Source organism: Rhinolophus sinicus, chromosome 2 (genome assembly GCF_057876585.1).
Source record: "Rhinolophus sinicus isolate RSI-liver-muscle chromosome 2, RSI-T2T, whole genome shotgun sequence".
Lineage (NCBI taxonomy): Eukaryota > Metazoa > Chordata > Mammalia > Chiroptera > Rhinolophidae > Rhinolophus > Rhinolophus sinicus.
In genome coordinates, this window is record NC_142502.1 from 44,667,471 (window position 1) to 44,680,712 (window position 13,242).

At 36.3% G+C, this 13,242-nt stretch overlaps 1 protein-coding gene across 4 annotated transcripts in view; it reads left to right on the forward strand.

Annotated features, from left to right (window-relative positions):
- Nucleotides 1-13,242, forward strand: part of REV3L (REV3 like, DNA directed polymerase zeta catalytic subunit) — a 152,785-nt gene that overhangs the window by 108,264 nt on the left and 31,279 nt on the right. For all 4 annotated transcript variants that reach the window (XM_019734940.3, XM_019734942.3, XM_088795507.1 and 1 more), the window contains 3 exons: nt 936-1,051; nt 3,334-3,452; nt 9,075-9,193. In XM_019734940.3, coding sequence (XP_019590499.3) covers nt 936-1,051; nt 3,334-3,452; nt 9,075-9,193 — 354 coding nt within the window. The remainder of the gene's footprint in view (nt 1-935; nt 1,052-3,333; nt 3,453-9,074; nt 9,194-13,242) is intronic.

The window sequence follows — 13,242 nt, forward strand, 5'->3', positions numbered from 1 at the left end:
AACTCAGAGTGACTTCTCAAGCAGTTATGTAAAACCCAACTTTATAAGTTTTTGTGATCTTTCTCTCTGCTTTTTGGCTTTTATAAACAATACAATAATCAGAATGATTTGGAGCTTCTATTTTGATAGTGTTACTGTACTTTTGCTCTCAATTTATGACTAATCAGTTCCTCTCTTCCCTACACATTTTTCTGTGGTGATCACCGTGGAAATCCTAAGAGGAGCCACAAACAGGTTCCTTCTGAGTTGGATGCAGATTGTCAGTTCAATTTACCAGTGCAACTCTGACCACAATGAGCACATTTTCCTCCGAGTTTCTGATGCTTACCTTCCCCACAGTAATCGTCCCCCTAGTATTAATAGTTCAGTCTCCCATGAAACTGAGTCACCTTCCTCTTAAGTTTAGAGGACAAACTTGTCATTACTGAGGCCTTCATGTGAGAACCAAGTCATTGATAAAATAGAGTAGGAAACGGAAGGCATTTTCATTTTCTTTCTCAGCATTAAAACTATTTAAGGACAGTATAGGCCAGAGGGGTAGAGAAGTGGCAACACAATGACCTGGGGATCTTTTCAAAATACGGTATCCACTCACGCCCTCACTTTTCACCCTGCCTCCACCTGCATTATTCTCAATCATACTCTCTCTTATCCTTCAGTGGTAATGCCTCCTCCCACCCCAGTTTCCCAAGTTACAGCAAATAAATACACAATCTAAGTAAAAACTATGCTTACTTTACAAAAATACCTCCAAATAAGAGCTCTAATTGCCCCATTCCATCCTGTATAGTAATTTTGTAGGTAACCATTGTACTATCCCTTCCCCATCTGAGAAACAGAACATAGATTTTTATTTTTATTTTTTATGAAGAAACAGGTCTTCTGGTGAAAGGTTCAAATGTGTGTGTTGTTTAACATTTTTATTTATTCTTTAGGTATGATCCTGATATCCTGCTAGGATATGAGGTTCAGATGCATTCCTGGGGTTACCTCTTACAGAGGGCTGCTGCTTTAAGTGTTGACCTATGTCAGATGATCTCTCGGGTGCCAGGTATGTAGCATTGTGAATATTTTAGGGTTCAACTACAGAAGAAATTAAAAGTAAACAAAGACAAGATGTTAAAAAGTACGATTGTTCTAGCCTAATTTTTAATACTAAATTGTGTAAGTCCTAGATAGATAAGTCCATTATAGAAAAAGTTTAAATTAAGAAAATGTACCCCAATCTCACTACTGTATATACCTTTAGTATGTTTGTTTGTTTTCTTTTAGTCGTTTTTGTATACATTTATTGGTCTTTATTTTTCATATAACTCTAATCATACATATACCTCATTTTTATTATGCTTCTTTCATCTCGCATCTTATCATAAGTATTTTTCTGTATTATGAGATAGTCTTCATAATCATTATGAGGCACATAACATTTCTTTTACTTGATATACTATTAATTTTATTTTGTTTGTCTGGTTTATGTTTTAAGCTGTTCCCCAAGTCTGATTCTGAGTGAAAAGGGGGGAAATAATGATATTCATGTCAAAATTACAGTTTATTAAGCACTTTTTAAAATTGTATTTTTATATAACCACAGAATTTTTAATAACTCTGTTTTAAAGGCTCCCACAAGTCTGACTAGGACAAAGTAGCATATACTTTGAGAGGCTAGAAGACCAAATACTAATTGGTAAAAACGAATCAAGAGACCTTCTGGGAGAGGTTCTGACTTCAGTAAAATGTCTTTAACTGTTGGTAAACTTAAAGGGAAAAGTTGAAGCTAGAAAATTCAGAACAATAAAATTTTGAGCTTTGCAAAAGCTTTAAATAAAAAGGCAGAGGTACTTTACATTTAGTTTTTCATTGCACGAATTTTTTGTAGCTTCTGTGTCCCTTGAGTGATAGGAATAGTGGTATGTCTCAATTTTTCCAACATCTCATTTGGGATGGGTTTCTAAATATTCAAGAGAGGCAGCATGAGTATTCAGGTGCACTTATTAATTAGTTGTAACAGGTAAGGTCTTTGACTTCAGATCAGAAGAATCAGAAGAGTGAATGAAAGCTTTGTCCTTTTAAAATCACTGCTGAAACCATTTTTATGAGGCAACATTCATGGTACAATAGAAAGGACTCGGTGACAGAGGGTCCTATAATAAAAGCATAGATTCTGGAGAAAGACTGTCTAGGTTCAAATCCTGGCTATGCTGTTAAATAGCTATATGATATTAAGCATGTTACTTAACCTATCCGTACCTCAGTTTGTTCATCTGTAAAATGGGGATGATAACAGAACTTATCTCAGGGCAATTGTGAAGTACTTAGAACATGAGAACATAGCAAACACCCTGCGCGTTGCAGGGAGTGGCCGGTGTTTGTAGTGTTTGTTAAATGAAAAAAAATCTTTCAAACGTTATCTCTTTAAAATAAAGAAAGAAGAGTGGGGAGCTATGTGTACATGGTCTTTGGAATTAGATAATCCTGGTTTACAGTACTGGTTCTATTACTCTGTGACCTGGGGCAAGATAAAACATTTCTAAGTAGAATTACTGCAATGCAAAGTAAAAAGTACACTAACATAAAAAGTGTTTGTATTAAAATTAAAGAAATAGTGTTAGTACAGTTCTTAGAATATAGTAGACATTCAACATAGGGTAAATATACTTAATATTCCAGAGCCTCTGATGAACACTTGTATATACACAATGCTATAAAAGAAAAAACATTTTAATTTCTATTTGAGGTAAAATCATCACTTAAGAAACTAGACTCAGAACTCTATTTGCTATAAGAGGAACTCTCCAGCTCCCTATACAGTTAAGAGACTTTCATCCTTAATGTGAACATCATTAATTGATATCAACACATTTTCAGAGAATTGTTTAGATTGAAAACGACCATTTTTTCAAAAAAGACCAGTTTAACAGCAGATATTTTTCATTGTAGCACCAAACAAATGCTATAGCATTAGGTATTCATAAAAATAGCACCAGGAATTGCCAGATTTGAAGAGAGAATAATTTATTAGTTTTTAATAATGTGTGTGTTTGTGTGTGTGTGTGTGTGTGTGTACACATATATATATATGTGTACACACACTTTTTATCGTTAAAAATACATAGTTTTCAGACGTATTTAACAAAATGCTTTCATAATTTAAAGAGGAAAGAAAAATTATTTTTATTAGTCAAAATGATTATTCTCTAAGTCTAAACAAAATAGACTGAATTACATTTCATCTTTAGTCTTCATCTTTAATTTTTATTCTCATTTTCTTTGACATAATTTGCTTGGAAATTTGGTTTCTGTGAGTCTTGATGAAATCTATATTAATTTCTATAGATGATAAAATTGAGAACAGATTTGCAGCTGAAAGAGATGACTATGGATCAGATACAATGAGTGAGATAAACATTGTTGGCCGAATTACTCTAAATCTTTGGAGAATCATGAGAAATGAGGTAAGGTGCTTTAGCTAAAATTTTGTTTGGAAATAAGAGATTAGCTCAATAACAATTTTAATCATTAGAGAATATCTGTATAGCTTACTGTGTAACTTACACTTCTTTGTGAATTATTTTTATTATACTTAAGTAGAGTTACAAAAATAAATACCACTTTCTAAAATATAAAATTGCAGGGGGCGGGGGCCGATTAGCTCAGTTGGTTAGAGCATGGTGCTGTACCACCAAGGTTGCCAGTTTGATCCCCGCATGGGCCACTGTGAGCTGCGCCCTTCTTAAAAAAAAAAAAATTAATTAAATTAAATAAAATACAAAGTTGCATAAGTATTTAACTTTAATGTTATTGATGAATTTTAATTTTTTTTCTATTTGTGCTTAAGGTAGCAGTAGCTAGAAAAGTCTGTAGGTATCTAAATATTATATGTGTTGAATGTTGTATAATTTTACCATTTTTTGCACTGAAATTATTTTAGCACTTAAGGCCAGATGAATTCAGTTGGCCTTTTTTTATTTATTACAGTAAGAAAAATGTAGTCTAGGAAGGAAGGAAATTTTCAAACTAAGGATATTTAAAAATTGGGTCAAACAAATAAGGTATATCGGAAAGACAATACTTGGAAATAGTTAATATTAGCATCCAGCTGAGGCTTTGGGAGCTCAGGTAAGGGTTTTTTTGTAGTATGAATTTCTACACACTATCTCATTAATTTGCAGTCACTCAGAGAAATAATTCTTTCAAGAAAAATGTAAGATTATATAGGATTCTTGATCATATTATGTCCTTGAAGTTGACTGATTTCTCTTATTGAAATGTAAAAATGACACCCACTATAAATTGGTTTATTGTCAGATATCAGACTGGATAATATCAGATAAAATGTTTGTATTTAAAAGAAAGCTCTGTTCTTCAATTGCTTTTCATCTTTGAAACTACTTTCTCGTTATGCATTTTCTGTTATATACTCATTCACTATGATGATTCTGGCTCTTCTAGATTTATATAAAACATTTGACTTTGTAAGCACGCCCTCTGTAATTCTTTTGGGCATTATTATTGCACAGTAATTCTTTCAGATAAGAAAATATGTTCTTTATATTAAATTCAGGTATCCCCATTTTTTTTTCCAATTTCCCCTCTGCACTGTGAGCCTAAAGTTATGCTCACATTTCATCTAATTTGAAAATGTATGATATATGTAGCTGCTCAAAAATAACTGTATTCTGTTGTTGTCTTCTTAAAATATTATCAGAGCAAAAAGAACCCCCAATGACTCTAAAATAATTTCTAGTGACACAGCATAGGATATAAAGGGTACAGAGACTATGGTGTGTTTGGTTTGTATATTCCATATTATATTTCAAACTGCAGTCTCAGATTTTGCCTGGAACGAACACATAAATATAGTACATGATATAAAATTCAATTTTTGAATCTTAGTTTCAGGAGTCTTATTATCCAAGAAGGATCCAAAAGGCAGCTGTAGCAATTACCCATTATTTAAAATCACAAATTAGAGAGTAAACAAGTTTAGAGCTTTCATTAGTCCTTAATGAAAATTCAGGGTCAAAGGCTTTCTGTAATTCTAGGCTGAATATATAGCATCTCTGTTCTTTATTTGTAAATGTGGGGAACAACTGTGAGAAAATTATGAGTTGGATAATTTACCCCCCACTCCCTAGATGGGCCAGTTTAGATTGTTACTTATTTTTCTAACTCCAAGTACTCCTGGCAATTTGGAAATTTCCATGAAATTGTGAATGAACCTGTGGGAAGGACTGTCTTGTATCTCAGTCTGTTCTGGAACTTAAGGGTTATGACTGTACAGAAGCTGGCCCTGAGAATTTTCTTCATATTAAAGGCCCTCAAGCTTTTTTTTCTGGATTTAAACAGTTCCAGAGGCTCTTTTTTATCTTTATTTCTTTTATCTGTGTCTCCCTCATGACAGCAGTTTCTAACTTGTTACTGCTTTTTTTAATCTTCATAGTTTGTTTTACAATATGCCTTTGAAAAGAATAGTTTATATTCACTATAAAAAATAAATTCAGAAAAGTATATAAAATGAAAGTGAAATCCCCTTGTTCTCTCTAGGACATCTACTCAACAGTTGTGCGCGCATGCACGTGTATACACACACACACACACACACACACAATTTAGAGTTGAATGGATGTCTTTTCTTCTATACCTAGTTTGGGTTTTTAAAAATTTATTTATTTTTTAATATGCTAGTTTTTATTCTGCTGCTTAACTTTAACACAGAATTACTGCTGATCGCTCTGGACTTTGAATCCTCAGTAATACGCTGCCTGTTAAATAGTGCTCATGACACATTTGTTGACTGCTTGAATGAAAGAATAAATTTCTCTTTCCCGGAAAATTATATTTAGAGCCTTTCTAGATATCAACTTAGTTCAGGCCTTTTAAGAATTTGCCAAGCAGGTTGGAAACAGATCTGATTCATTTCAACAAATGTTTATTAAGTATCATCTCAAGTGCACAAATTTGGGCCTGGGTTTAGATCAAGTAAGACTGCAGCTGTCTCTGTTTTAACAGGACGGGAGGCAGATTATGTGGGTGCAGATGTTGGAAGGTGGGTAGATATGGCAATGCAAATCTATGGAAGTTGTCTTCTGATTGCTTCAGTTTTCTCAGTGTAATAGGCTTCTGGGGTTTGAGGAAAGAAAAGTATGAAATAGTCATCTAGGAACATTTGAGAGTGGATAATTAAGAAAATACAGCACGAGAGCTAGGCAGCATTGAGAACCCATTTCAGATTTGCACCAGGAAATTAAAGTGATACCTGCCAGCTATGTTCAAATTCATAGATATAAGGGCAGAGTAACAGAGGGCTATATTTGACTGCACTTCATAAGCAAAGGGTTATGGCTTTGCTAAAATTTAACTAACCAATTAATTACAAATGAAGCAGGAGAGGGGCAACGAACTGAATGGTATGTGCAAGGTTGTGATTATAATGACTGACTGGAATTTGTGCTAGATTAAGGGGAGAGGTCCAGGCACTAGAGGGAGTAAACTGGAGATAGGAGATGGTGGTCAGAAAATGGGATGCATGAGGTTATGGAGGGGGTGCAAGTATTGGAATAATAGATCTTGGAGTATGAGTGTGGAAGTGGGTGGCTCAGGTGGGATGGAGGCAGTGACGTGAATTGACATCTGAGAGCTGTCTAACAGTATACAGAGGACAAGGGCAGAGGTAAGGAAACCAGAGAGAAGATTATTGGGTAGCTCACATGAAAGTTGGCAGTCGTATAGAGATTCAAAAAACAACCTAGAGGGTTAGTCCGCAAGAACTGGATGTACAAAAAAATGAAGAGGAAGAGATGTCAAGAATGATTATCATGGTTCTGGCATAGATGGTTTAAGATCATTTGTAGGTGGGAAGATGATGTTTTAAGACTATAGAACATGAGTTATTGGTCAGATATCCATGTGAAAGTACCCCACAAGCATTTAAATAGGGAGTCCCAAATATGGGGTAGGGGTCTGGATTAGAGATACAGCCTTGGTAGTCACATGAAAGTGGCAGAGGGAGTGAGTGATCAAGATTGAGCCAAAGACACATTTTTGTGAACGAAAACCTTATGAAGAGTAGACAGAGTAATCAGATCCTAAGAAGGAGCAGACAGCTAAGACAGTGAAGAAACAGCAGAGAACACGCCCAGCAGTCACTTAGGAGGGTCAGAGGCTTCCACACAAGCACATAAGCCTCCCATTATCTCAGTGTGGCAGCGTTAGAATCTGGTTCTCATGTTCCCCATTACAATTGCCGTCTGTCAATAAGCATGTGTCAGGTGCTTTTCAATGTAAGACAAAGCAGTGGGCAATGAAGATTATGTATGTAAAAAAGTAAAATAATATACTCCCTTGCATTCATATGTCTTATCATTTATAAGGCATTTTACAGACTTGTCATTTTTAAATGTTGACACTGACGAGCTTGCAGCATAAGTAAGACAACAGTAAGGTATTGTTCTACATGAGGAAACTGAAGTTCACAGAGGTTGAATGACTTGCCTATAAAGCCGCATAGCTAGTAAGGGGTCAGACTGAGGCTCATTGTAGGTATGCTGTCTGTCCTCAGAGAGCGCGGTATATATTTTCAGTATATATAAAATAAAAATATGTATAAAATATATGATAAGTTCTTTATGGTCAAAGACATTGTTCATTTTGTGTGTGTGTGTGTGTGTGATGTGTTCCCATATATATTATGTGGCTTTGATGGGGCATCTATCACTAACACTGCAGGCACCGTACAAGAGCTAAATGAGATATAAATAGTATATGCGTTTAGAGGAAAGAGAGATCACTGCTGAGTCTTGTGGGGAGTGAGGAGGGAGTGGGAGTAGGTACAAAGGTGTACTTACTGTCAGAGAACACTCAGACACGCTAGAAAACATGCAAGAAAAGGAGATAGACTTGTCAGCAAATAATTGGTGTGTATTAGGATACAGAGTAAGCAGATACTGATTTTTGGAAAATAAATGGTAATTTACTTCCAAGATAATGGGTTAGTATCTACTTTATACTAGTGACTCTAGAATAGGCTCATTCCAAAGTTTAAACGTGAGAGAGAGAGAGAGAGAGAGAGAGAGAGAGAGAGAGTGTGTGTGTGTGTGTGTGTATGTGTGTACGCACACTCTGAAGTATGACTACATTCTCTCATTCTGGAGATTGATAGAAATTGTAGATAAAGTAAGACTAGTTTGGGTCACTACACTAATATGAGCTTAATATTCAATCTCTATTTCGTACTTGCTGGATTGTGTATGTGGGAAATGAAATATTTTAAAATTCTGGGATAATATATGTGAAGTGCTGTTTGAACTATTCCCCAGAATCCCAACGTGACCTACGTATCGGGACTGCTGGTTCCTTATTTCCATTTTTCATTGAAATGCCTGCTGTTGTCTAAATTGCTCGTGTCTCATGGGTATTCCTGAAAGACTATCTAGCTAGACGTATGTTTCATAAATTTGAACCCTTTTTCAGTATTCTTTTCCCATTAACACAGCTTTTACCTACATGTTTTGAAGATGGGGAAACATTTCTGCCATATCCTTTTAATCTTTTGCTTTTGGAATGAAATTAAGTGACTCCATAATGTCCATGTATTGGGTCTTAGTACTGATGTAATTCTTGGGAACAGGATGAATGCCTGCCTTAAACTAGGTAACTCAGCCTCGAATCAGTGGGAGCCTGTTAATCAGCGTGTCATTAGGACCAAAAAGTAAGTATGGAAAGAACAAAAAATTAACAGTGCTTCTGTGTGTCAGTATTTGTATTGACATAAAGCATACTCGTAAAAAGAAGTGATAAGAACTGGGATCTCTTAAGTAGTAAATGACCACATTGAATCTCATCAGGTCTTTTTTCCCAATTAAATATTAATTTATTATGAACATTTCTGTCCAGTAGGCTGTATATATGTAGTTTTAAATTAATTATGACTCAGTTGTAACACAAATCATTATTGCAAGGAGCTTTCGTATCTACTATGAAAAGTTAGAAGTAATATTTAAAATCTTAGAACCAAATTTGCATATAAATTCAAACATCATTATAATGGAGTCTTGTTTTGTTTTGTTTTGTTTTAGGTGGCTCTAACTAACTATACCTTTGAAAATGTGAGCTTTCACATTCTTCATCAGCGTTTTCCCCTCTTTACCTTTCGAGTCTTATCGGATTGGTTTGATAACAAGACAGACCTATACAGGTAATGTTCTGTAACTCGGAAGAGGATATCTTTTTTTAAATCAGTATTATTGGAATATAATTTATATACAATAAAGTGTATTGGGTGATGACTTTGAAAAATGTATACACCCGGTAACCATTACCCCAATCAAGATAAACATTTCTAACATCCAGAAAATTCCCTTTATACAACTTTGCAGTCAGCCAACCTATTCCTTAACTTCCCAGGTAAGTATTAATTGAATTTATGTTGTTATAGATTAGTTTTGCAGTTCTAGAATTTTGTATAAATAGAATTATTTACAGTCTACCCCTTTGTGTCTGGCTTATATCAAGAAATTTAGTATAACATTTTTTGAGATTCGACCATGTTGCATAATCCAGTAGTTTATTTTTATTACTAAATAATATTCAATTATATGAATATACCACAATTTATTTATCAAGTCACCTGTTGATGGACAATTGAGTTATTTCTAGTTTGAGGCTATTATGAATAAAACTGTATGCAAGTCTTTGTGTGAACATACATTTTCATTTTCCTAGGTGTGGAATTGCCAGGTCACGTGATTACTTGTTTAACATTTTAAGAAACTGCTAAATTGTTTTCTTTGGTAATTCTAGTGCAAGTCTGCTGTCAGCAATTCTCTCAGCCTTTATTTATCTGAATCTATCTTTTTCTCACCTTTATTTCTGAATATTTTCACTTGTCTAATTCTAGGATTGAGATTTTTTTTGTCTTTTACCACTATAAAGATTTCATTCCCTTTACTCCCAACCTCCATTGTTTCTGATGAGAAATCAACAGTCGTTCTCCTCATTTTTCCAGTGTGTGCAATGCGTTTTTTTCCAGAGTCAGGGTTAATGAACGGTTCACTGCTGTTGTTGCTACTCTGTGTGAGGCTTATAGTGGAGGCAGGGAGTTACTTGGTTCTAGTTCGGAGTCTTCGGAAGTCTTGTCCTCCTGGGGCTCACGGATGAGGCTTTCTCAGCACGCCTGCTCTTCCCACAGTGGTGATTGGCCTCTGCTTTGTACCACTGCCAGTCCTGGCCTCAAGCAGGTTTCCTAACTCTCTGCCAGGGGAAGATGGCTTTTGCTTCTATTCCTTCCTTAGCAGCAATGTTTCTGGGAAAGTTTTCTGCCCCTTCCCCAGTGGTAGACAGCCTTTGCTTGTTACTTAGTACTATGCCCATGGTTGGAACAGGGGAAGTTTCCTGCCCTTCCCTCCTATGCAGCTTTTCCTACTGCCCACCTCCCAGCAGCAGACATCTTTTGCATCTTTTGTTTCCCCCAGAGATAGTGGATCCTTGCAAAAACCCTGCGGATTGGAATTTCCTGCCAGTCCCACAGCAGCTCAAGACTTTGCTCATATGAGAGAAGGGTCGGAGGAAGTTGTGTGCCCTGCCCTGCCTGCCCTGTCTTTCTCAAAAGCACTTGGTGGGGGCCTATGCAAAAAAGACTCCCCTGCGGTCTAGGCTCCCGGTGATTCTAAATTGTCATGCTAGCCCATATATGACCTTTAATAATTTATCAACATTTTAACTGTTTCTTTCTTCCCTGCTTTTATTTTATGGCAACTGCCTCTCCCTCCTACACTCTGCCAAAGGTGAAATAGTTTATGTGTCCTATCTGTCCATAGATGGGTTTGTCACCCAATGAAATTTAGAACATCTGATTCTCTTGTAACCTCAACTTCCTGGTGACCTTCAAAAAAGGTATAATTTTGTAAATTATCCAGTGTTCTATCATTGTCAGACTGGAGTAAAGTCTGACAATGGAACTTTCTACATCCAAAGCAGAACTCTGTAATTTTTTTTTCTGGGCTGCTTAGGAGAAATTATATACCCATAAATAAAACGAAATTTGGTCTTAATCTTAACATTAAAAATGACATTCAGTGGTTTGTTTATAAACCCTAGAATGCTCTAAATCATATTTTTGCTACTTCTAATTAGGTGTTATCTAAGATGATAAGTAATTCTGTTTTTGCCAAGTGAAATAGAGAACTGGACCTAACATACTACATAAGGGACTTGGACTGTACATTACACTATTTATGCTAAATGGATTGTATTACATGGAGAGACCATGCACTCTTTCTTTGGAGATACTTTGAAAGATCAGACAATTTTATTTTTAAACTTAAGTGAATTTTTACTAGGAAAGTAAGTCATACTTTTCAATTTGCTTTTGCTTTCTACAATGTTTTAAGGAAATACATATATTTGTAAATTAACTCAGGAATGAGAGGAACTTGCTAGCCAAAGATTTCTTGTATTAAATCTGTTTGTAAAGCACTAAAGTGCCCTGATTATTATTATTTTGTTTTTGTAAACTCAGATTTGGATCTCCAGGAAGCCCTTCATTTTTACATGAATGAGTTACGTTCCTAAAGTATTACTGCTTGTGACTTAGAACACATTTTTCCATAAAATGTTATGTCTCATGCCTAGATCCCTAAATCAGCCTGTAAAACCTTTCCTAATCCCTAATATTACTAAAATCTGAGAACTCACAATAGCGTCCTGATTTCATCTGCTATCCAAGGAATAGTTATTAAACACTATGTCCCGTGGCTCAGGAAGATAGTATTAGAAATTCTCTGCTTCATTTCCTGGGTGTAGAGTCAATCCTTAGAAGAAGTTCAGAATAAGTGAGTTTGTACTTGGAATTTTTGTGTGTCTGTTTTTGTCAACTTCCTCCCAGATGCTCTATCCACCAAAATACCGGAGCATTCAAGATGCTCTAAGTTCAACCATTTCAGCACCTCTCCAGTCCTGTCCTCAGTGGGTTATGCCTTATAATTATACTTCCCTTCCTCCACCCCAAATCAAAACTTGTATTTCCTTATTACAACAACAAATTACCTAACAAAATTCAGCTTTGTCATGCTATGTTTATTTTTTAAAGGCCACAATTACCCATTCTTTTTTAATATTACATGGCTAGCCAGATAGGACCAAAAAAATAAGAATGATTGTGATCTTATTTCAAAAATATTACATTTGTAATTTAAACAGTCCACTTTTTAAATACTTTAAATACTAAAATATATTAGGAAAGATATGGAGTGATGTCAGCAAGATGGCGGAGTAGGAAGGCCAGCATCCTCCTTTCCTTCCCACCCCCGTCCCAAAAACACTGATTCAGCAACAGTTTACACACGAATTTCCTTTGTGAAAAGTCCAAAAAGTAATTGAAAGGCTCCTGCCCCGTGGACGAACACAGAACCAGACTCACCAAAGCTGGTAGGGAGATTCAGGACACCCTCTTGCCAGAGTCATGCCCCTGACCCAGAGTCATATGATCAGGAAAAGGACCCTAGCTCCTAACTTCTCCTGGGAGAGGAAAGGCTTGGTTTGGTGTCTAGTGCTCCATCTTTTCCGAGAGGGAGCTCTGCCAGGTCCAACAGAGTCTCTAGCTGGCGGAGCCAAATGGAGATGTGGGCTGGTAGATGCTATGAATCCTCCCCTGCTGCTCAGCACAGATCAAAGGGATGAAAAATCCAAGCTCTTAGCTTATCCCTGGGGAGAGGAAGAGTTGATCCATGCATCTAGTGCCCCGACTCCTCCCAGGCTACCCAAAGAACTGGCATCTGTCTTTCCAACAGGTCCTACACAGTAGCTATCTGGGGGCTGGAGGGACAGTGGTTTGGACCAGCAGACCATAACTCCCCCTTCTTGCTCAGCACAGAGTGAGTGGACAAAAACCACAGTTGTCTGCTTCTCCCTGGAATGAATAGGAATGAATGAATATTCCTATTCATTCCAGAGAGTATATTCAATAGGAATGAATATACTCCTTCCCAGGGGAGGAGCTGGTAAAGGCCCCGAGAATCTCTGACTGGGCTGAGTGATGGAAATCTTCTCTTGTACAGAGCCAGTCCATGAAGACTGGGAGAAGTATAGGCTTTGTCTGCAGGGCACCAACACGGAGAGTCAAGGAAACTGAAGAATCAGGCAAAGATATTCCAGACAAAGGAACAAGATAAACCTCCAGAAGTTTGCCATACTGAAACAGTTATATGATTTACCTGATAGAAAAGTCAGAATAATTGTCATAAAGCT